Genomic DNA, 25,147 nt, shown 5'->3' with positions numbered 1-25,147 from the left:
TTGTGAAAACATGGCTGAACAACAGTGTACCGGGCTCCGCTATCCAGCTACCAGGCCTTCTAGCCTTCCGAGCAGATAGATGCTCTGCTGGGTAAGACTCATGGAGGTCGGCTGTGTAATGTGTAACACCACTTGAGCCACGGTGAAACGTTGTTTTGTGTATATGGTTGAAATGATAATAAAACACACTTGACTTGACTTGACTGCCCTACTGTCTATGTCTGTAACCGGTAGGCGTGGCATGGGAGTGGCCTCGTAGGGAAGAAGGCACGCTTTAGTGTGTAACTTTTTGATATTAATAAACGTTACATTCAAGCCATTGCCAAATGAGTTGCTACAAAGCTTGTTAAGGCTTTCAGCTCCACACAACTCAGTCTGTATTTCTCAGCATCGCTATGTTCAGAAGATTGTGGCATCCAGGGTCTTTCCCGCGCAGAAACTCGAGTGAAGATAATTACCTCTTCTAAAGAGTCCATCATGTTTTTTTAATTCTCCGTGTTCTCCTTAGCTGCTAGCAACTGCATTGAGAAGGGGTGGGGGCGCGTGCGTGATCACGTAAGGCTTGTATCATGTGGATGCGCCGACAGTGTTGTTGTGAGTACTTAGAATTCCTCATGGGGGCGACAGAAACTGCACACTATAGCTTTAAGATGATGAGGCAGCTATCGGCTGCTAACCAATTTCATGCTGTGAATGTGAAATATTAGCTACGTAGCGTTAACAGTACTTTGTTAGCATCATTTTTCTAGCCTTAGATTGTTTTTTCGTGAGCACAAGATACCTTTGCATGCTCACAAGTGCGCAACAGAAAACGAAAAACAATTCCGCATGTCTCTTTAGGGGCTCCGTAGTAAGCTATATTTCCTAAGCTTCTAGTCGAAAAAAATAGTTCTACATTTTGGGAAATATGTTTATTTGCATTTTTTGCCAAGAGTAAGTTGAGAAGATCAATTCCACTCTTGTGTATATCAGGTAAATATAAAGCTAACTGTTAGAGCAGGAAGTCTGGCTCTCTCAGCAGGTGACAAAATCTGCTGCCCAGCACCTCCAAACACATTACAACCTATTTGTTTAATCTGTGTGAAGTGTAAAAAGGCTGCAAGACTCCAGGAAGTTAATAGGCTAGCTGTTTCTCACTGCCCACAGTGTTTGTGCTAAGCTAAGCTAAGCGGCAGCTGGCAGTGGCTTCATACACACGAGAGTGCTGTCAAGTGGTATCATTCTTCTCATCTGTCTGCAAACTATTCTTAGTGATAGAATAGTGACTATTACAGTAGTCTAAACAAATGCAATACTATTCCCCATGCTACATCCTTTGTTTAATTTTGTTTATTAGATTAGATTCAACTTTATTGTCATTGTACAGAGTACAAGTACAAAGACAACGAAATGCAGTTTGCGTCTAACCAGAAGTGCAAAAAAAAGCAGAAAAGTGCAATGTGATATACAAAGTATATGCGGGCTTAGTAGGTTAATTGTCACCGGTAGGGTGACAGCCGCAGGAAAGAAGCTTCCTCTGAACCTGCTGGTACGGGTGTGGAGAGACCTGAAACGCCTCCCAGAGGGGAGTGGGGTGAACAGACTGTGGTTGGGGTGAGAACAGTCTTTGATGATGCTGCACGCCTTACGCATCGCTTGCCCTGGATTGCCTCGATGGAGGGGAGTGAGGAACCGGTAATGCGTTGCGTTTTCACCACCCTCTGCAGTGCTTTCCGGTCATGGGCAGAGCAGTTGCCATATGCAATCAAACCACACAATTTAATTAAAAATGATTCATAATTTTGTGCTAAATCATCGTCTGGATGCTGTTCAGCTCACAGACAACCCATTACCTGAGTGAAAGCGGCGTTCATTTGCCGTTCATTTACTTAAACATTGATGAGACGCCGTGTATTGGAGAGGATGCTGTGTTTGGTTTGACGAATCTTGGCCCATTTCATTAACATCTCCACTGAGAAGAATAACCTGAACAGTCATGGAGATTTTCTGCTACACTAATATGTTCACTAAAATATGGTTAAAATCCATTCAAGCTGTAATAAAGTTATGATTTCATTATGATTTCATTACACCTGAAACACGTTCCCAGAATGGTGGCAAGCCTCCTCATTTTAATTGAACGTGAATGTTTCCTATTTACATTTAGTAAATTATACAAATGTTTGCATTTAAGGCTGCAGACAAAGATAATGATGATCAGAAATGAAGAGGCAGATGCAGAAATATATTTGTTTAGGAAATTACGACAATTTACTACAGTCTGCATGGATATAAAACATATGACCAGTTGACTAGCATTAAACAAACTACCCAAAAGATGTAACATTACAACAGTGAAGTACTGCTTGCATGGTAATACATCAATAATAATGATTAAATAATATAATAATATAACACCGAGCTGGAGCATTCTGCATGAATATTGTACTTTTGCTATTTAAAGCATATTTTTATGATACATCTGTACTTTTACCTGAGTAAAATATTTAATGCAGAACTTTTGCTTCTTCATAGTATTACTATTGCCTGTTTTTCCACTGGATTGCTAAGGTTATATGTGGTTACAGTATGTGAGGTTATCCAGGGGTGTTCATATATCTTGGTGGTGATCTCATGCTCAGGCTTACAGTCCATTTTTATTATGTTCTCACCTCCTTTATTTAGTCCTGTTTTCTTTTAACTACGTTTCACTGTCCTCTTTATCTCAAAATTAATTTGCAGTTCTGTGTTTTCTCTCTGTCGCCCACCGTCATCTTCTTCTAATGTTCTAGCTCCCTACTAGGGGTGTAACGGTACGCAAAAAGCATGGTTCGGTACATACCTCGGTTTTAAAGTCACGGTTCGGTTAATTTTCGGTACAGTAAGGGAAAGAAATGCAAACATTAAACTGCAGGTTGTTTATTACTATAAACTTTTTTTTAACAATTTGTTTACACTTTTTAAAACACTTTTTAATAAAATATAATAAATAAAATATATATAAAATAAAAAAAGAATAAGAAAAATACTGCTGCAAAGTTCTCCACTAAATAAAATACTCTCAGTCTCAAACCAATATCACATAATAAAATATAATGAAAAATATAAATAAATAACTATGGATTACAGTGCAGCATTATCAATCCCAGCTTGTCAACAACCGAGTATGGTCGTAGATCAGCTGCTATAAAAACACCAATTGCTTTCGTTATTGCGTTGGCCCGATCGGAATTACCAGCAAAGGTCTGTTTAAATGCCAACGGGAGCTGCGTTTGAATTACGGTCATTTTTTTCCTTGTAGTAGTGATGCCTTTTCAAGTGCGTTAGCAACGTCGGCACACTGCTTTCGTCTTATTGACTAGTCTTTGTCCGTTGACGTATTTCACTGGGAAACCGAAGTGTTCCCAAACAGGAGACCTTAATGATATGGGTGGCTCTTCCAGCTCCGGCTTGTCCATACTGTCTATGGGCTTGTCTGCATTGGCCATGACGCTAGCTAGCGAGAGGCTGGGCTAAAGCGTGCCGTGTATGTTGTTGTACAGCACGCGGTGTGTGATTTTTATTTTTTTCCCCAAACCACTTCAGCGGAAATCCCGCCCTGCAGTCGATTTCATTGGTTTAGGTTACAGTGACGGCGGGTAGGTTTAGAGATCAGTGTTTGGTGTAGGCAATCTGTACAGTGATTGACATATTGACATGACCAATGAAAACTTTAGAATCAGCTGCAGGTCGGGATTTGCGCTGAACGCGGAGACTTAATATGTTCGTGTGGAAACATGAAAATTGACCTATGTTCCGCACACAAAAGATTGCGTTCAGCCGTTCGGTGCACACGTGCACCGTACCGAAAGCCCTGTACCGAAACGGTCCGGTACGAATACACGTACCGTTACACCCCTACTCCCTGCTCTCCGAGGCCGGAGGGGGTCACTGCAAGGGGAGTTGATCCTCATCTCCTCCTGGCATAACCGTTTGTCTTTCTTCCTGGAAGGTTCTTGCTGTTACTGTGCCTCATCCCTTGCCTGGTGTCAACTTGGGAGCTTGTTAGTCATTGGTCATCTCCAATTCAGACCACCTCGTGTGCAGACAGATAGAAAGACTGGAGAGGGACAGAGGGAGGAATGGAAATGAAGGGATGCCGCAGTGTGCGTTAAAGGGCCCGCATGGAAAGGCCTAGCTCAAAAATTATGTGTCATGAGTATGTATGTGTCCTATTCAGGGACAAAAATGTATTAACAATTGACATTTTAGGGTGAAGATTTGTTTAATTTATGATTATGGTTTAGGGTTTGGTTAAGGTTAGAGTTAAGTCTCAAGGGGATGAATGTAGTCATTTTAAAGTAACAATAACAATGTGTGTGTGTGTGTGTGTGTGTGTGTGTGTGTGTGTGTGTGTGTGTGTGTGTGTGTGTGTGTGTGTGTGTGATTTTATGTGTTTGTATGTTTGGTAGTTTGTAAATGCAAATGTTTTCTGCATATGCATAATTTAAAAAAAAAATCCATTCAGACTATTACTGTTAAGTTGAATGTTCAATGCAGTGTATGGAGCCCCTAAACTGGCAAAATGTAGTGAAAGGACCAGACAAGACAAAAAGTGTAACTGTATACAAAGTATTACGTTAATGAATACTATTGTTATTAAAATAATTAAAAGTGGTGTGTAAAAAGAAAAAAATAATGGTTATTACTGATTCTAAATAATGATTTATGTTTCTTTTGAACTCATATCCCATTGGGAAAATGAGTGTAAAAAATGAGCCTGAGAAAGATAAAAACAAAACAAAAAACAAGACTGAAATCAATCAAGCTTCAATTTATTTTTATTAACGGATTAGTAAAGAAAAAAAGATAAACATAAAGATGTATCTTTCTTTTTTTAATCATCTAACTAACAATAGAATTGACTTATCTTTTACATTTCTTTTGATATTTTGTTAGTTTCAGGGCTCCACAGTAGTGCAGGATGCAGCTCGTTAAAAGTATAAAGAACGTAGAGGAACATTGTAATGTGCATTATTATCACACTGTTGATTTAAAAGATGAGTACTCTTTTTTTTTTAAAGCAAATCCCGAAACCGTGTGCAGAAAACAGATATGGAGACCATAATGGTGTTACACTCAGATAGAAACCAAAGCTACGTTTTTAAATGGTTAGTTTTTATTGATCACATTCCAGTTAACAACGACAGACATAAAGAAACATAACTGTGACAAACTGTACATTCTCTTCTTCCTCCGGTTCTTTACATCCTCCTTTCCACTTCAGTCAGACACTCCTCTCGTTTGGCTCTCTCTTCCTTTCTCCGGCTCTTCATACAGTACTCGTCAATTCTTGTCCTCCGTCCACGCTCCTCTTGTTCAGAGCTCCTCGGAGTGGAAAGCTGAAGTTCAGAACAGAAAATGGCGTGTGCATCAGTCCCAGTTATTGCAGGTATGAATATTAAACCCCAAACCTGTAGAAAGCAATAACTACTATTAAGCTGCCTGCATAACATAATGATCTTATCTTCTGTCTTTTCTTCTGTTGTTTTGACCTTGTACCTCTGTAAATGAACAGTTTCTTGTGTTTAAAATAACTGTGACTAACATATCTTTCTACTACTCAATCTGAATAAGAGCTATTAGGTGTTGTTAAAGCATTGTGAACAACATTAGCGCTCCAGTTCAAGTTTTCGCTACAGTTAGCAGTATTTTTAATGGGCCGTTGGTTCTGATAATTGAATGAAGAAGATAAGACTGGAAATTTATTTTTATGCCTAATATATTTCCACAATTTAGCGGGTTAAAAGGGTGTCATATTCATTATAACTGTTAGTCAGTGAGTGATTACGCTCTGACAGCGCCATCATCTATCTGCACGGCCTGGATTATAATGATGGGCATATCATTTGCTTTTCAATACATTTCCATGCTGATTAACAGTCCTAATTCAGACTATTAAAATGTTTCATGCATTATTTGGTGCATGTAAATGCTATGTCTCAAATAAGATGTCAGGGAGATAAGCATCTTATTCACAATCTTAGTTATGAATCGTCTTTGTCATGAAATGGTTAATTAGTATGAGGGGATGTTTTCTTACATGTGATGGTTTCAGTTAGCTGGTGAATACCTTCCTCCTCCTCATCAGGAGCTACCAAACTGGCTGCAAAAGTCCATATCATCTCCAACCAATCGGTGCTCTCCTGAGCTGTGACATCAACTGGGACTCCAGCAGGGCTTGATTTTATTGGACGAAAACCACCTAAAAGGAATAAAGAAATAGAACAATAGCTCAGAAAACCAAAAAACAAATATGTTGTAAATCAGAGTATAGTGGGACATAATGAAATATTTAGATAGAAGATATTTTAACGAGCAAAATTTAACTCGAGAAAGTAAAGCGTGAATGTGATGACGGTTCTCTGCTTGCCTCTAGCCTTCAAACCTCTCTTAGCGATGGCAGACGGAGGAGGGAGACCTGAGGGGGAGAGACACACGATGTTTTCAGAGACATCATGATGGGAAGTGTAGAGTACAGCTTGAAGAGAGACAAAGAAAAAGATACAAAGAGGGAAAAGACACACAGGCGAGAGAATCCATAAAGATAGATAAAGTCACACAGAAGAACAATCTTCATATTTTCAATCATTCGCAGCCACCTACAGCTTTAGATGTATTGTTTTGCTGTTGTTATTATAGCAAACATGATAAAAAAAAGGAATAAAAAAAATCACACACAAAACACACTCCAACTTACAGAATATGTTAGAACTTACTGTACTGTATCTCTTGATGATGCGGAGGACATGCTGGATGAGAACACAGCAAGAAACGGCAACAACTTTTTTAAACAAGTTTTTAGCAGCATTTCTATATAACTTTTGGTTTCCAATTCAGTAGTCTGATATTGCGACCTCAAACACTTGCCAAAAAACACTATTTCTAATAACTCACACCCTTTGTAAAGGTTTATAAGTTGGAAATAATACCTTTATTAATGATTAATTAAAAATGTAAATGCTTTATAAATCAGTTGTAAGACAATATTAAGAATGGATTTTGGGTTGCCAGGTTTGTATTCTTCCTCCCCCAGCAGCTATACCAATTATTAAAATTTAAAAGTGCAGACTTAATGGCTAATTATACAAATTATTCATTAACTTAATAACTTTTATAATTACAAATGCTTTGTGGTTGAAACCTGTAATGCTGATTGATGACCTAGAACACCATTAACAACTGCAGACTCAATGCTGTCTTCAAAAGTTAACCTAACAATTAATTAAAGCTGCAAGCAGCGATGGACGGGCCCTCGCGCATGTCGGGGTTACCGGCGGACGCTGCTCCTTGTGACCATGCATTTGCGCAGCACTCAGACGCCGCAAATCGTCATCAATGAAAAGGGAACTCCCTGCCGAGTTCAACGATACCTCACACAAGACTCGTCATACAGTTCATTTGATTTGAAAAGGGGTGTGGCTAAATTATAGGGGGGCGGGCCAAACCATCACCAATGAAGAAGGAACTCCCTGCTGATTTCATTAATACCTCACACAATGGTCAACCTTAAACGGTTCAAATGTTATGAAAGGGGGCGTGGCTTAAGCATAGGGGGCGGGCCATACCATCACCAATGAAGAAGGAACTCTCTGCTGAGTTCAATGACACCTCACACAAGACTCTACCTTAAACGGTACAAATGTTATGAAAGGGGGCGTGGCCTGCGTAAGTGGGCGTGGTTATATTATAGGGGCCGGCTCATTATCACATGTAGACCACACATTCTAAGTTTCATGTAAATCGGATGATGTTTGTCATATAAGGCGCATTTCCTGTTGCCAGCGGGGGGCGCTATGACCAAAAGTCAAATATGGCCTGTAGGTGTCCTCAGGCCTGGACCCTTGTCAATCTTGAGAATTTTCGGGCAGATACGACAACGTACACTCAAGTTACAACAATTTATTTGTTCATCGCTCAACACTCAAAATGGCCGCCACGCCACGCCCACACCGTCAGACGAAAAGTTTTTCTTTTAATAACTTTTCATCTTTAAGATGTTGGGATGATAGAGACCAAGTTTGAAGTACATCGGATGAAATCTCTAGGAGGAGTTCGTTAAAGTATAGCACCTTGACTTTTAGGCCTACTTCCTGTTGCCACTAGGGGGCGCTATGACTTTAAGTAAATATCGGCCTTTATTTGTCCTCAGGGTTGGACTCTTATGAATCCTGAAAAGTTTCGAGCCAATCGGACAATGTACACTCGAGTTACACCCACTTCCTGTTTCGGCGGCGAAACGCACAAAATGGCCGCCCCGCCACGGCCATGCCCTATGACGAAAAGTTTTTCTTTTAACAACTTTTCATCTTTAATGTCTTAAGATGGCACAGACCGAATTTGAAGTTGATCGGATGAAATCTCTAGGAGGAGTTCGTTAAAGTACGACATGTGGAAATGGCCAAAATCGCACTAATTTCGAACTTTGAAATCAAAATGGCGGACTTCCTGTTGGGCTTAGGGTATGGCTTCAATTACGTTTTTTGTACATCCTGATATGATACATATGTGTACCAAGTTTCGTGAGTCTACGTTAAACGCACTGCAGGGGCTCAATTTTTTTAACATTGTAGGCGGCGCTAGCGAGCCATTTTTGCGCGCATATTCCCGAAACCCTTAAAATACGTAAATTTTCACCAGACTTGATGCGACTGCCAAATTTGGTGAGTTTTTGAATATGTTAAGCCCCTCAAAAAGCCAATTCATTTGCCGGGAAAATAATAATAATTCCTTCAGTTTCAATAGGGCCTTCGCCGCTGTCGGCGCTCGGGCCCTAATTAATAACTTTACAATCAATGGCTAACCAGGTATGGAGATTTTTTAAAATAAACCCAAATATTCTTCCTTTTTAATGGCTTATGACTGATCTTTACAGCATTAATAAATGCTTTATTAATTAGTAATACAGCTGTCAACTACAACTTGTGAATCCTTTATAAAGGGACAGTGGGTAAGGTCAGGGTTCAATGGTTAAAGGTGCTGTAGGTAGGATTGTGAAGATCCAGGACTTAGCCAAAAAATGTGAAGGTCAACAACTTTTCAGTCCCTCCCCCCTTTCTGCTAAAGCCCAGAACGTCTCCTAAGCCCCTCCCCCCACAAGGGAGAATGAATGCGTGTGCATGAGCAGTGATTGACATGCAGTTAGACACCCCCCCCCTGGCCCTAATTGGTGCATCTGAACAGCGAGCTGTGGATTTTTGCAAATCGCACTACAGGCTGTAGGTGGTGCCAGAGGAGCCGGATTTTTTTTTTTTTTATTACCTGCTTCATGTAGTTCTACTTGAACATAGGGTCAGTTTCAGCAAATATGACAGAAAGTTAGTTTTATAAGTCTTACCTACTGCATCTTTAAGGAGGCATTTCAAAGCCAAGCTACACAATTATACCTAAAACTATTATGATTATTTTATTTTTCTACATGGACACTTCTTTGCTATTCACAACAGCTTTGTCCCAGCGGCTGCTCTCATTAATCTATCTTTTTTATATTCCCTCTCCCAGGTGGAAGAAGCTTTGTGCCTGTTTGTTGCACAGTGTGGAGGAGTCGTATAAATGATCCTCATAAACAGCTGATTAATGCACTGACATTTCTTTTGATTGGCACTCCAGACAGAGAGACCAGGAATAGAAGGCCAGCATTTCCCCCCCGCTAACTCTCTGTTGTCCTTTCATTGCCGTTACTTATTCATTCAGTCTCTCTTCCGCTTTACCTTTCTACCTTCTGTCCTCTTTTGTTTATCTCTCTTATTCATGTATCTTCTTCTCTCTTCTTTCTTTAAATCTATTTTCTGTCTCAGTCTTATTCCATGATCTCATCCTGTGTCTCTTTTTCGTCTGCCTACTTCTCTCTACCTTTTATTTTGGTGCAGTTTAGCAGCCACATCAAAATGATAAAACACAAAGAAAAGAGATTAAAAATACAAATTGTGCCGCAGAGATAAAAACAAAAAAACCCAGTGGTGCTTCTGAAAAACCTCTCAGAAGAAAAGAGCATAAAGTAGCTGGAAGAGATGCATCTGAGCTAGACAAGAAAAGCTAAATGATACAGAGTTTTGTTTGCTTGTTTTGGAGTAAATAAACACTGGATGGTTGTAACATTTCCATCTGTCTCAATCTAAGTAGGTTCCCATTTTAGAATAATCACATACATTATGTAAGAAGTTGCCTCATGCCTCTCTGTCAGATAAAGAAGGAACAGGAGTTTGATGAGATGACTGATTAAACATTCAATTATCCTATATGCCTAGTGTGTGTGTCTCTGTCTCCCCATTTCTATTGTTTTCTGATGCTAGGTAGTCTATTCTCTTACTCTTTCTCCACACACACACACACACACACACACACACACACACACACACACACACACACACACACACACACACACACACACACATATACACACAAGCTATTTCACAACAGGGAGAATTGCACTTCTTTATTGTCCGAGAATGTCTCCTTGCCGTTTCATTTACACACACTGGCCTTTATTGAAATGTCATGATGGAAGAAAAGCCTTGTGATTAAAAATGCAGCCCAGCATTTTGTCATTGTCAACTTGCATATTTGCTTCAGAAAATGGAAGATAACTATAATGTGCAGGGGATGCTTTGCTTTTTGTGGGCATTTACTCCTCAGCTCAGCACTATCCTTAGCCCTGGGAGAAACGTGTCTTACTCTCATAGACTTAGAGAAAAGAGTTGTAATTGTGTTGATATCTCTGCACGAAATAAATAAAATGCCATTGAGGGACTTAATCCCAACAGGCCGAGAGATTTATGTCGTCATTAGACGCAATAGTCGTAACCCAATACCTATGTCTATTTTAAGCCTGTCTATCACACAGCTTCTTAGTCATGTAGCAGGTAGAGGAAACACAGATGTAGCCTACATGCAATTTCCCACTAGTAATGCAGACACATGTTTTGAGTTGTCATGCACCTAAAGACAGCGATGGAGAATACACAGACTGCTGACAAATTAAAGGAAAACCTGAATAAATGAGTGAAATGGATCGGTCACACAGATGGCAATTTACCCAATTGTGAACCTATGGGAGATTTTTGAGGAATATGTCAGACATCGCTCTCTTTTTTCCTTTAATATGCCATCCATCTGGCTTATAAACAGTTTGCATTTTCACAGCAGACAAGAACAAACATGTCAGTAACTAAGTTAACAAAAGTTTTACATCAGGAAACAATGCTCAAAGGGTAAATCATCCCTGAAGACTAGCTAGCACAGCGGGTAAGCTAGCCACATATATTCCTAAAACCAAGCCGTCTTGACAACGCTAACCTTTGACAGAACGGAGAGCTGGAGAGTCCAAAATCGAGAATCGAGAAAGCTATCGTAGCTTATTAACTGTGTTGCACCACTGAGTTTAATTAAACCCTCTTTTATCGTAGCATTGCTCCACAAAAGGGAAAAGGTTTGCAGATGGTTATGAGACAGCAGTCAAAGGTACAAAATGCATCTACTGAGCTAATGAGCTTGCTACTGTAACTGACTTGCTAACTGACATTTAGCATTTGGACTTATTGTAAGTAACGGGACAGTAGTGTAAGTTAGCAAGTTGACAGCTGGTGGAAAACATGCGCTGGTGATACGTTTCAACCAATAGAGAGCACCAGGCTATATGTGCTGCTTTAGTGTTGATTTACCCTTCAAAATGTTACAAACAGAGGCTCGTGTTTGAAATACTGGACACATACTAGACAAGGATCATGTATAACTTTATCATCCCTGGTCTGGGGCAAGCAACGCTGTAGTACAAGCAAGCAGTGCAGTCAAACTGTTAGTGGTTTTGCTGTTGTTGTTTTTACCAGAAGATAAACACACGGGGTCGTCACAGTATGATGTGTACTCTTTGGATGGGATGGCAGGTGATTGACAGCATGAGGATGGAGAAGAGGTGAAGGGTGGGGTTGAAGGAAGGAGGAGAGTGAGGAGAGGAGTTAAAGATGGGTGTGTTGGATGTGTGAGGCAGGACTATCCTTACACTGTAGGATAGTCCAAATAGCCTACATGTTGATGTGTAGTAGTGGTGGGGGTGATATAGGAGCAGTAGAATTGATAGAGAGGTCATTATCACGGTAAATTAACCACACACTGGAATTCACAAAAAATAAAAGGGATTGATTTCTTGTTGTGTGGTTGGAAGATCGGAGGCAGTTTGACCTTTGTGTGTTCGGTCTGTTTAGATCACTAAATGCTAATGCTTTACCATTATGCTTATGTGACTACAAGCTAATGCTTTATTTTACAATCATTTCCAACAATAGAGCAATGGAATTTGTTACAAAATATAGAGAAAGTAGGAATGTCCTTGAAAAAAAGCTTAATTTATATAAAAATATACATTAATTCATTGTTGAAAACCTTTTTTTCCCCCATACTGTAAATTTTCACATTTTCTATCTGACACGCCGGCAAATAATTGTGTCTAGCGATTGAACGCTGTCTATATTCTTCTAGATTTAGTGCCGAATAGTCTATATCAACGACATTTTATGTACGGTTATTGTTCCAGTGCCGCCGGTGGTTCCACCCAGGGGTGTCACACACTGGGGGTGGAAATGGGATTGAGTACCCAGGGCCCTCATGTGAGGAGTAGAACCCTTCTACAGGGCCCAGAATTGTGTGCTACGCCCCAGGTTTTGCCAGATGTCCCTCATTTTAGGTTGGATGTCCCTCACCTTCCGCTTTCTTTATTTTGGCATTCTAAACTGGAGAACTGACAATCAACTTAGTTAGCATCCCAGATTTTGTGCTGCTGAACAAAATGCATGCTGAAGAGAGCGGCACGTTTGTTCTCTCTGTTGATTTCTCCTGTTATGCTGCAATCAGACGTTTCTCTTTATCTCAAGATATAAATGAATGGGTGAGCAGAGCCTTGTAAGCCTGATCATGATGCCAGTGAGTAGGCAGTCTTAAGCAGAACGGAAAATGTTTGAAGCAGATCTTGACTGCCGCATTTACTTTAATCAATCGGTAACACAGTTGCGTTCTCAGGGAAATTTATTTTCTGTTATCTCATGACAATGAAGGAATTAAGTGTGATCACAGAACACGAAACTTGATTACTCAAGACAATTAACTTACGAGCTTGGAGATAAGATTAGAAATACTGTTTATGAGGAAACTAAGCTGCTCTCATTTTTGTAGTGCAGCAGGCAATGTATGTCATTTTAAATAAGTACATGTCCAGAGAAATCGTAACTTTAAATTAGATAACTACATTTATCTATTTTTTTAAATGACTGATAACTCCCTGTGACTGTGTTATTAGTATGCATGTTAACAACAGGAAGTGCCCTTTCAATCCATTCTACCAGTGATGACACTGAAAATGAGAGGGAGTGGATAGACCTCAGTATGTACACAGCTGTATTTCTACACTTGTACATAAACTATCAACTGGCTAATTCATTTTAGAGTCTAGGTGAAGATGTGAGTGTGATAAGTCTAAAAACAGTGTGTCATTTTTAATTCGTCCGTCTGTCAAGTGAAGGAAAACACACAACGCACCACTTTAAATACAACCAGCACCACAATGTCATTATTAAAATGTGCTGAAAAGAAAAATAAGATGCCGTGTGTTTCCCCTAACTCGACACACGGACGTTGAAAATGACGACCTTGATTAGAGCATGTCCACTTTTGAAGTCTGCTTCAAAAATGCCTGAAAGGTTGTTGAAAAATGCTCAAATGCAATGTGGATGTTTAATATATGATATGTGAAGAATGGGTATAAATGAGTTGAAGGAAAGTGTCATTAGGTATAATAAAACATTACAAGCACATTACAATCACATTATGATGGAATTATAATCATCGTTGAATGGTAAAATTGATAGCAAACCTTCACTTGAAATGCAAATAATCTATTACAAGATTAAAATGACAATAAAAACTGAAATAATCAACAATGAGTCGTTACCTGTCAGAGTTTTATAGTCGAGCAAATCAAAAAGAACAATGGCAACTCCCGACCATGTGATGACCAGAGCCACAACCAGCAGCCAGGCCATCGGTGAACTAAAGGTCAAAATGACATCATCCAAAAATGTCTTGTGATTGGTCCGAGCTGGAGGGACCGCCTCCCTGCCGTTGGTTTGACTGCTCATTGGTGAAGAGAGCTGAGGACAGGAAGAGGGGTCGGGGCAGAGAGAGAGAGAGAGAGAGAGAGAGAGAGAGAGAGAGGGAGAGAGAGGGAGAGAGAGAGAGAGAGAGAGAGAGAGGGAGAGAGAGAGAGAGAGAGAGAGAGAGAGAGAGAGAGAGAGGGAAGTTTGAAACAGCAGGACATGATTACGAAAAAGAAAGGAAGATAAGGAAGAGAGCAAGGAAGACGGGCATAAAGAAAAGTGGAGGAGGCACAGATTTTGGATGACTGAAGAAAATTGTCTGCTTTCAAACCACATTAAAAATGCCAAAAGAAAATGCTATATTGAGTTGAAACCCAAAAAAAGTCTGTCTCTGCTAATAAAGAGAGATGACATCACACAAATATTAGCTAATTAGCTAACATAGCTAAAAGCTAATTTAAGCAAATTAGAGTAATTGGATTAGAATTATAAATTGCTGTTTTGATTAACATTTTTAAAGTCATAATTTAGTATTTCACTAAAGTGTGATTTAAAAGAGAATGACAAAAAGCCAAAACCTCTGTACCCAGAATGCTTCTTTTGATCTCCATTTTTTTTTCTTCGGTTAGGCTCTCTTTTCTTCTAGTCTCCAAGTCCAAAATTGGGGGAGCACCCCTTTAAACATGCATTCACTGATTTTTTTTGGTCATCAGGGGGCAGCAATAAAAAGCTGGAAACACAACTTTGACATATTATCACCTTTAAACTTGATATGGTGAACTTAGACATCTAGCACATGCATAGCAACCAAACAGCATTCAGTTTTTTTGCTGAAAACAACTGCCTGCTGTGGTGGGAGCTAACCAAAACAGTTAAGTTGCCAACCTGAAAACCAAAGCAATGATTGGAGCGACACTAAAAAAGCTACGTAGAGCTAGAGCTGGGTAATATATCGATATTATATCGATATCGTGATATATGACTAGATATCGTCTTAGATTTTGGATATCGTAATATGGCATAAGTTGTCTTTTCCTGGTTTTAAAGGCTGCATTACAGTAAAGTGATATCGTTTTCTGAACTTACCAGACTGTTGTAAGTGTTCTATTATTTAACTTTACCCACTTAGTCATTATATCCACATTACTGATGATTATTTATCAAAAATCTCATTGTGTAAATATTTTGTGAAAGCACCAATAGTCAACACTACAATATCGTTGCAGTATCGATATCGAGGTATTTGGTCAAAAATATCATGATATTTGATTTTCTCCATATCGCCCAGCCCTACATAGAGCTGACAGGACCTACATAGTCGGTGGATCATTTTCTGTTTGTCTGTCACTATGACTGTTCTCTGAGTTCTCCAAAGTCTCTAAGTTTTCCAAGTTCAAGTTCAAAATTGCCAATCTCACTATTAAAATTGTCAGTATTTATGAACATCTATAGTAATTAGACGGCAATACAAATAGCATCTGATTTAGAAGATTATGATTAAAAAGAGATGCAACAGATTGTCTGCCATTGGTGGTAGATTTCTGTTGCCCAAGGACACATGGGAAGACAATTAGCATTAAAAACCTGTTGAAAAAGAAATTCAAAATGAATTAGAGAAATTGTGGGGTTGGAAGATCTACTCTGCCGTGAGGCCTTTGGTATGAAAACACAAGGTTACAGCCAATGGTGGTATTGATACTAATGTCCTGATATTGATATCTTCCCACCAGATTCACCACTAAACCCAATTTGTGTAACTTTAATCTGTGTTTAATGTGATTGGCATCTATAGTATGTACAACATGCCTGTCTGTTGAACTCATCTTAGCATGTCTTTTTGATTAATGCACACAGCAGCTGTGCTCAGTGAATAATTCAAGTATGTTTTTCTTTGCGTGACGAAAAGGATGAGCGATATGAAGAGAAAGAGAGAAAGAGAGAGTGACAGACAGACAGAGATACCCGAGGTGATGAGGAGATTAATTTCCATCTCACTTTGAAAAATCTGCTCTACAAGATAAGTCAGTTCTCCAAAGAAAGTTTTCATCATTGTATGGCGGCGGGGCCGTGTGCCATAACATGATTATGTGCCTGCGTTAGGTTGTTTGTGTTCATTATACGGCCTGCTGCGACAAACGCCTGAGATGATTTATTTTTCCTTCAGTTACTCTGCCTGCCTCACACACAGCTTATCTGCATATACAAAGTGATAGCTACACTGTTGTGGAGATTTTAATTCAAATAGGGACTGATATATATGCCCTTCTCGATATTATTAATGAGGCCCTTAAGAATGCAGATCCACGTGAGTCCTGTGTGCTCTGTGCTGGTCCAGCTGAGGCATTTAACACCAGCCATTATGACAATCTCGTTGACACAATTAGGTGGCGGTTTGGCCTCTAATGGTTCTCATCTTCACTGTCAATTAATAGCCGAGTGTAGATTGGTGACAATGTCCCCCTCGCTCCTCATTATACTTATACAGACTTACTCTCAATGCTTCAATAAGTAAATTGCCCATATTATAGCCTATTATGTAGCCTGTGCACTCAAACCCAGGCAGTGTGCTTGACTGCACAAGACTATTAAACAGTGAATGCAGAAACAAGTATAAGAGCTAGATGCAAAAAGCAAGAGTACTTTGGCTTGGCTGGATTAACCTGTTAGAGGGCCCTATGGCAAAACGTCGATGTTGGGCCCCTATCCCCTGTCCTTGGGTCAAATTTGACCCGTTTTCAACGTTTTTTAATACAGAAATATGGGTTTCCTTTGAACCAAATTGCCCCAAAATAACATGGATGGTTCTTCAGGTAAAATCAATGATTACCTTCATAACATTTTGGGTCCTCTATTAAATTTTGTAGCATTTGAAAAAAAATGTTTTGATGGTTTCAAAACAATATCCTGGCTAAACTTTGACATATACCAGTCAGTGATTATCCACTCAACATCTTCTGATCTTAACTATTAGTCCAAATAATTTATAATTTCTGCTTTTGTAACTCAAAAATGAGGTATAAGTTCATATAAATGAGGTTTGTTAACCATAAATTCCAAGAAGAAGTGTAAAACTTGTGGTAACAAGTTGGTGTTAGTGTTGCATTTAAGTGACAAAAAGGTTTAAAAAAGGTCTCAAAAGCATCAACAAAAGCATCGACAAAAACATCAAAAAACAGTGTTAATTTTCAATTTTGGAAGACAACACAAGGGTTAAACACTCCATCAACCCACAACCAGCCCTCTGTGCATGTATACCTCCAAGTTCCCATCAATGATGGAGCATGGATCACGCTAAACATGGCAGCTAAATTATATGCCCTGAGACCAGTACTGTACTCCAGAATAGTCGACTATTCAAATATTTGACCATCAAAACTACTATTCGACACGGGCGCATTATTGTCGCATAATGGTTCATCTGTGGTTTTAATTTGGTGTAGTAATGATGTATTGGCAATGTCTCAGATATGCATGTAATTACATCAGATATGCAGCGGTGGACGGTGAGGGTAAACAAGTCATAGTTGTTCTGTGTGACTGAAGACATTGCAGTGCAAGGTGGTAAAGCAGCAATAAAGCAGCGGACATTTTCTTGAACGCCAACCAGGAGTGCAAATTGGGGTTAGCTGTAGCGACAGCGAGTAACTGTCAGTTTATCAGGGAATTTTTCTCTTTTTGCGCACTTGCATTATGGCATTTCATTGTGGTGAGTAGTCTAATTTTTAAATTTTTGTTTGCACTATTTATAGCTTATTTTCTAATAAGATGTGTCCTTATGACAGCTTATTCCACTGTGTGTCAACCACTATTGATGTTTTTCAATAAACAAATAACGTTCATAAACTTCATGACATCTGTGGACATTCATGTTTATTGGCAAGATTGCTGTTTGTCGACTTTTGGGGAGTAGTGGATGACTACTAAACTACACTATTCGTTAATGGCCTACAGAGCACAATATAAACTGATAAATAATAAAGTCTTACAACAAGATTTTGACATAGGGCCCCTTGACAAGACAGGACCAGAAGATTAGGTAATACATTTAAATTATCAGATTGAGTTGATGGCTGATATATTTTTGACATCACTCAGCCTTCTTCAGAACACAAGTAATATTAAGTGATATAGCTGATATTCAGTAATGGATGCCTCTAAACTTTTCTCTGCTCATTTTTGACAAGACTTCACTGTCGCAATACTTTCATAAAGTTGGGGACTTGAGAGAGAGAGAGAGAGAGAGAGAGAGAGAGAGAGAGAGAGAGAGAGAGAGAAAGAAAGAATGGTCAAAATTAATGCAGCGAGGTTTGAAATATGTAAACATTTAGTCCTCCAGTATCCCACAATGCAATGCAAAAAGGAAACTCACATGTGAAAAAAGTGCCAGTTTGCTTAATTGGCAGAAACCAAGGCAAGAAGCCTTCCAAAGTCACAGTTTGATTGACGTCCAATGGCACACGTATTGCATCACTTTCTGTTTTTGTTAGTTTTTGATTTCTTGTATACGAACAAAAAATCTATCCATCGACTGTACAATGTGATCCAGGATGGTTGTATATTGAGAACAATTGATGTGTTTTGATTCAGCAGGTTGTCTCAGGCTGACCTTTCTATTGCTGCATTCAGATAAACTACAAAATCAATTTAACATAATTCTGCCCACGCACACTCGAATGTGCAATCGTGTGTGCGTCTGATTCAAGAAAGCTAACCATTGATCTGGTGAACAACAGCCGGCGTGTGTCATTTCAGAAGTAGAGCTGAGTGAGTGTGTGTGTGTGTGTGTGTGTGTGTGTGTGTGTGTGTGTGTGTGTGTGTGTATATGTGTGTGTGTATGTGTGTGTCTGTATATGTGTCTGTGTGTGTGTGCTGAGCATTGATCTAGCGAAGGCCTGGCAACGGCTGGTCAGGCCGACACATTGATCCACAGCAGGTAAAACAGTCACGATGTTCCAATGACAGAAGGTCGGAGTACAGTCTGAATGTTATACAGCAGAGCGAAGAGAAAAAAGCTGCTATCATCCACTTCGCCACTGTTCTCCAAAGCATGTAATTACAGTATAGTTCTCTTCCATAGCCCATGTTTATAGTAACTGTCGTAGCTTGAGTCACAGTCTGCAAACATTTCCCCCTCGCAGTACGTATTTATCCGTCCTGATGACCCAAACCACCTGTTGTTAAGTGCTGAGCTTATCTTCACACACACACACACACACACACACACACACACACACCACAAGGACACCAACTGCTGCTGCTGCCTCCTCTACACCAAAGGAATGAACAGAATTAGAATGATGTGGGCGCAGGCTACTATCTGGTGTTTGAGGGCAAATGAAAGGTGATAAAGGCAGCGTGGAGAGTGTGAGTCATTCAACACATCCTTATACCTAAACGACATCATAGGTTGATTTCTAAAGACTCCCAAAAACGCCACATACGACCGTTCTATTTACTGCCGCACATCTTTTTTCTTCTTCTTTCGTTTCCTGTTACGACCCTTTAGATTTATCTTGAGACCCTGCTGAGGGCCCGACCCCTAGGTTGGGAACCACTGTGAACTACAAACTGTATATAGAGTAATGAAAGGAGCTCCACCTTGACCAGCTACAACAGTGAAATACTTTTGATACTTTAAGTACATTTTGCTTACAGTACCTATTTACTTCTCCCGAAGTAGGATTTTGAATGCAAGTATTTTTTGTATTTGTATTTTTGTATTGTAGTATTGGTACTTTTTCTTGATGATAAAAATACTTCTTCATTACTTGAGAGTACAATATCAGCTTGGCATTAAATTAAAGGCAATGAAGCATACTACATTTTTTTGTAACAGAATAAGCAGATAAAAGAATTCTTAGCTTATGTGCACAGATAATGAAAGCAGGGCATTACATGCCAACCATTTCTCTTGCTTACATTTGAGCAATTACATATGGCACTATCAGAAGAGGGAAAAAAGTAAAAAAGAGAGAACGTAGGTAATTGATCATCAAAAGATCACAGTTTTTTTTCAGCAAGTTTTTTTTCAAATGCAGTTGTTCCCAACATGGGGGATCCCAAGACACATCTGATAGATCCCAGGATGATATAAGGGAAAAGAAAGAAAAAATATAACATTTCTTTCTCATGAAATACTGAATACTTTCAACTCTTCAAGCCTCTAAAAATCCCTCACCTGAAACAATGAGGCTAGTGTTTGATTGGACTGCTCATAAATCCTTCCCACATGCCCTAATCTGTGTTAAGGAAGCACAAGTACAGTATAGGTCACAAGCCAAACAGGTTGGAAACCATCGGTTTAACAGGTGCGTACGAGAATGAAGAGTGAGTTCCAGACAAGAGTCTATGAGCAAAAATGTTGCTATTTCTATACATTTTCTATGTCAGAGTTAACAACCTTTTCAACTGATCATTTAAAAATGTTTTATCTCATGTACACACTTGATATGCTTGTAGTCATAACAAAAAGAATGTAGACTTAGCACAAAAAGTAAGGAAATTTGTGTTTGGTAGATTATTTCTCTGTGGTAACAATGCTTTTTGGCAATGAATCTTATACCGTTGGAAAGCCTGTTTAGTTCCCTTTCAAATGGTGCCCCATTTGTAAGGAACATGCATATGTGGGATGAGCAGCAGCGCTGAGTATGTGGGTTACGCCCATGAAATATTTGCCAAATCATCTCTGCCAATGCCAAACAGCTTATTATGCCATTGACTCGTTTGGTGTTTGGTGGATTGGATGATTGAAGTTTGAAGAAACAAGACATATTGGCAATTTAACAATTTATTCATTTTACAAACAGGAGCCTCAGTAGCGTGTGGAAGAACCATACACAGCCACAACAGCCTGGCACCTCCTCATGCTGGTCACCAGCCTGGTCACACACTGCTGTGGGATGGCATCCCATTCTTCAACCAGCATTTGTCGCAAGTCAGCCAACGTGGTTGTGTTGGTCATTCTGGCACGAACAGCACGCCCAAGCTGATCCCACAAGAGTTCAATGGGGTTGAGGTCAGGAATGCTGGCAGGCCATTCCATCCACTCCCACATTCTGGAGGTAGTCTCTGATAAACCCCACCCTGTGGGGACGAGCGTTGTCATCTTGGAGGATAGAGTTCGGTCCCAGACTGTGGAGATATGGGATTGCCACTGGTTGCAGAATCTCATCTCTATATCTCTCTGCATTGAGATTGCCTCCAATGATGACAAGCCTCGTTTTTCCAGTCCTGACTGTGACTGTGAAGGGCATTGGCAGAGAATATTTGGCAAATTTTTCATGGGCGCAACCCACATACTCAGCGCTGCTGCTCATCCCACAAATGCATGTTCCTTACAAATGGGGCACCTTTTGAAAGGGAACTAAACAGGCTTTCCAACAGTATAAGATGTATTGCCAAAAAACATTGTTACCACAGAGAAATAATCTCCATAATCCAAACACAAATTTCCTTACTTTTTGTGCTAAATTTATATCTGCAAGTGGCAATATAAGGATACAGTGTGGCATTAAATGGATTAATATTTTGTTTAACATGGTTTTCCCACATAAAAGTTTTTTTAAAACTCTGAAAAGGGGCTGGAATCACTACTACTACTTCTACTAGAAACATTAGAGATTCAGCCATACCTGTTTGAGTCTCACGGCAGGTTCAGACAGGAGGCGAAGACAGGAGGCAGAAGTGCTGGGAAGCTTTCTGGACCCATGTTAACCATGTTAACCAATTGGGCCTTTCATCGCGATCCGCAGCGATAGTTTCAGCATCCTGTCTGAACCCGCTGAAACAGCTACAATGACACTGTGTTTTCAGTTTATTTATTCTACAAAGTAAAAAAAATCACATGTAAGGATACATTAATGAGACTTAAAGGGGAAATATGCAGTTTTTTTTAGCTTATTTTACCTTAACTAAACATCTTCAGAGTCACTGGAATGGTTATATGACTTTTTTTGAGTTGAATGGCGGTCGTCTCGCTTCCCCCTAGCGCCTGTGAGCGGAAAAACCACCCTTGCAACTTTCGGCCGGCGAGCCACCAGCCTCAGCGTCAGGAAGTGTTGCGTGACATCAGGTCTTGCGATGTAACGAATTGCTTCACGACATTGCACACATACGCCTATTTAGGAACCGGCTAACAAGGTAGCGATGGAGTTTTACACACTATCGTCATGACTGAGCCGGCAAAAAAAGAAGCAGAAAGCTAGGAAAGCATTGTCAGAGGAACAGAGAAAGAGGAAACGGCAGACTGACCGAGCGAGGAGTCAGACACAAATAAACATAGGAGCTGCCAAATATGTATTCCAAAGCTGTAGGGGGAGCTCCATAGAGAAACTTGTGAGCAAAAAGCGAGAAAACAGCGAAGAAATGGCCAAAACTGCATAGCGCCCCTTTAAGTAATGTGTACAGCACACCCAAGGGAGAAAAAGAAAGACATTGTAGCTAACATGTAGATTATAACACAAATGTTCAGTAGTTTTGTCAATTTGCTATTTTCCACCTAATAAAGTTTGGCAGTATTTCCTTAGCAGCTAACCTTTAGTAGATATTTTAAATGGGAATAAGAAGGAATAACTAGGTAGACCTCCAGCATGCAGTATCAGATCATTATTATAAAGTTCAGCCAGAGTGACATGGATTTTTACAGTACCTTGGGCTTTGAGTTTGCTGGATGTTTAGTGATAACCTTCAGTCCTTCAAAGACTCTGGAAATGCACCGTTACTATAGAAACGCGCATGTAACTCCTTCGTTAAATCCTCTTTGGCCCCAGTTGATTGTGAGAAAAAGACGATTGAGGGAAAACGCTCAAATCCGGCAGCAGAAAGCGTACAGCGATTGTAGTTAAGCTGGATCACAGCAGGTCTAAAAATACACTAAAACCTTCCCCACAGGAGAAAATGGAAGGAAAGCCAGAATACAGCTCTTTGGATTGTTTATTTTTGTTGTTAATTTCAAAGGTCTTCTTGAAGGATTCAGTTTGTGTTCAAGAGTCAAAGTTTCTGATCAGTTTCTAGCTGGTTAACTGCTAGACAGTAAAACAGAAAGAGAGAGAGACCGACAAGGGGTTGACATACTGAGAGTCACCCTGCCCCCTCTGCGGGTCCAAAATAGAGAGATAGTGGAAGTGAAAAGAGGGGGGAGACAGTGGAGTGGAAGAAAACAGGGCATATAGGAGCAAAAGATCAAGGAAAAAGAGGAAGAGAAAAGAATAAGCTTAAGCTTATTAATCATGTTTTAATGATGGAGGCAGCCAGAGGCAGCTAACAGCTGATGTTACATCAGTGTTCCTCCTCTGAGAGGCTCATTATTCCCTTCCTGACCTCACCTATGTGAACTGTCAACTGCAAAAATATCAAGTCAATTCCCTTACACCTGTAAAGTGACTAAAGAAGTGCTATCATTGATTTAGTTTCATTGAGTATATGCTTTAGTACGATGGTGGGTCCTCCAACAACAACAACAACAGCACCAGTTACACAACAGGAGACCAAACTTATTCACTTTGTGCCTTCGACAACAACTTTAAAAATGAAGTACTCAGAACATTAAACTTTCGAATCTCCCAACCATTCTTCCAACTATTCTTACACTTTTTCCAGGGGAAACATATTTCCTCCTAATATATACACATTGTCAAACAGAGGTCAAAGTGAAGAGTAAATAAAGCAATAAATATCTCGTCGAGCCCCATGCGAGTTCTTAAGTCCTGTCAAAACCTGTTTTTGATGCCCAGTTTAAACGAGGGTTTGTGTGCAGTGGGAAGAAGTAACCTGACCCCCAGTCTTGCCCTGGGAGCCTGCACTGCAGAGGCTATAATTAGAGATACAGATAGCAGCTGGTGTTAACATTAGACTGGACTGCTTTATATGTAGGGCGCACAGAGGGGGCTGAGGGCTGGAGGACATAACGCAACACACACCGACACACGCACACACACACACACACACACACACACACACACACACACACACACACACACACAGATGCAACACATAAAATTCAGGTCCTAAATTCTGTAAGACCATACACATTTAAACGTTAGGGACTGTAGGGAAATTACTGTGTTGGGGAGGGGGCTGAACTTTACATTTCACTTTTTTTTAAAGCAAGAAGCAACCAAGCATTATTACTGTAATATTTTCTTTGGATCCTCTCCAGAAAAGTTTTGACTACCTCGCCTTTAGCCAAATATATCTGTCACATGTGTGTCCCACATATCTGTCTCCTTTCTTTTCTTGGCTCAGCCACCCAATAAATGTTTACTGTTAGCCACATTTAGATTTTTAGTTATTTATCTGTCATTTCATTTTTTTTGTCAGATAGCTGCTACACACACACACACACACACACACACACACACACACACACACACACACACACACACAAAATGTGTATACCCGAGAGACATGTTCTAATGAAACAAACCATCCAAAGTAACTGATGAAACTAACAGCAATCAACAAGAACACTCACGTCTCGCTCTCTCTCTCTCTGTGTGTGTGTGTGTGTGTGTGTGTGTGTGTGTGTGTGTGTGTGTGTGTGTTTGTGTGTGTGTGTGTGTGTGTAAAAAGTTGAGAGGTGATATTAAATAAAATATAAAGACATTGCCAAAATGTGCTATTGTAGTATGTACAAGTACAAGTACTGTATGTATAAGTAAAGTACAAGAACCTTGAATTTGTACTTAAAGACAGTACTTGTAAATGTACAAGTAGTGTAGTAGTGTGTGAATGTACTGTAGTTACATTCCACTATTGTTTACAGCTTACTCTATGATCTACAAGAGAAGACAAAAAAGATCTCATTACTGTAAGTGAGACTTTGTTGTGTTCCTGTAGACCATCATATTATTATTATCACATATCGTTGAACAATAGTCACCAGATAATTAATCGTATGTCATATTTATTCTTTTTGTTATGTTACTGTAAAAAATACACATCTATATGGCCTCTTCTGTCTTCTTGCATTTAGGTCTTCGAAAAGCACAGGTGTAACTAATGATATTAACAGTGGCTCTGTTCCATTTAAAGGCTCTGCTCAGGTG

At 39.7% G+C, this 25,147-nt stretch overlaps 1 protein-coding gene across 9 annotated transcripts; it reads right to left on the bottom strand.

Moving 5' to 3' along the window:
• Window positions 1–4,858: 4,858 nt before the first annotated feature.
• trdn (triadin) lies at window positions 4,859–23,215 on the bottom strand. Of its 9 annotated transcripts, none has more exons than XM_035995553.1 (6): window positions 22,750–23,215; window positions 13,958–14,156; window positions 11,841–11,882; window positions 6,392–6,499; window positions 6,092–6,223; window positions 4,859–5,360 (listed from the first exon to the last, which is right to left on the bottom strand). In XM_035995553.1, exons 2-6 carry the CDS (start codon window positions 14,142–14,144, stop codon window positions 5,338–5,340), a joined length of 492 nt encoding a protein of 163 aa, XP_035851446.1. In that variant the 5' UTR covers window positions 14,145–14,156; window positions 22,750–23,215; the 3' UTR covers window positions 4,859–5,337. The 9 variants fall into 9 exon arrangements, with proteins under 9 accessions (XP_035851446.1, XP_035851444.1, XP_035851448.1 ...); XM_035995551.1 differs by having other exon boundaries at window positions 6,062–6,223; window positions 22,836–23,212; XM_035995555.1 differs by having other exon boundaries at window positions 6,392–6,439; window positions 22,750–23,210.
• Window positions 23,216–25,147: the final 1,932 nt, after the last annotated feature.

Source organism: Sander lucioperca, chromosome 19 (assembly GCF_008315115.2).
Source record: "Sander lucioperca isolate FBNREF2018 chromosome 19, SLUC_FBN_1.2, whole genome shotgun sequence".
Lineage (NCBI taxonomy): Eukaryota > Metazoa > Chordata > Actinopteri > Perciformes > Percidae > Sander > Sander lucioperca.
Note: the sequence above shows the minus strand (reverse complement) of the source record. Positions and strands in the feature narration are given on the sequence as shown.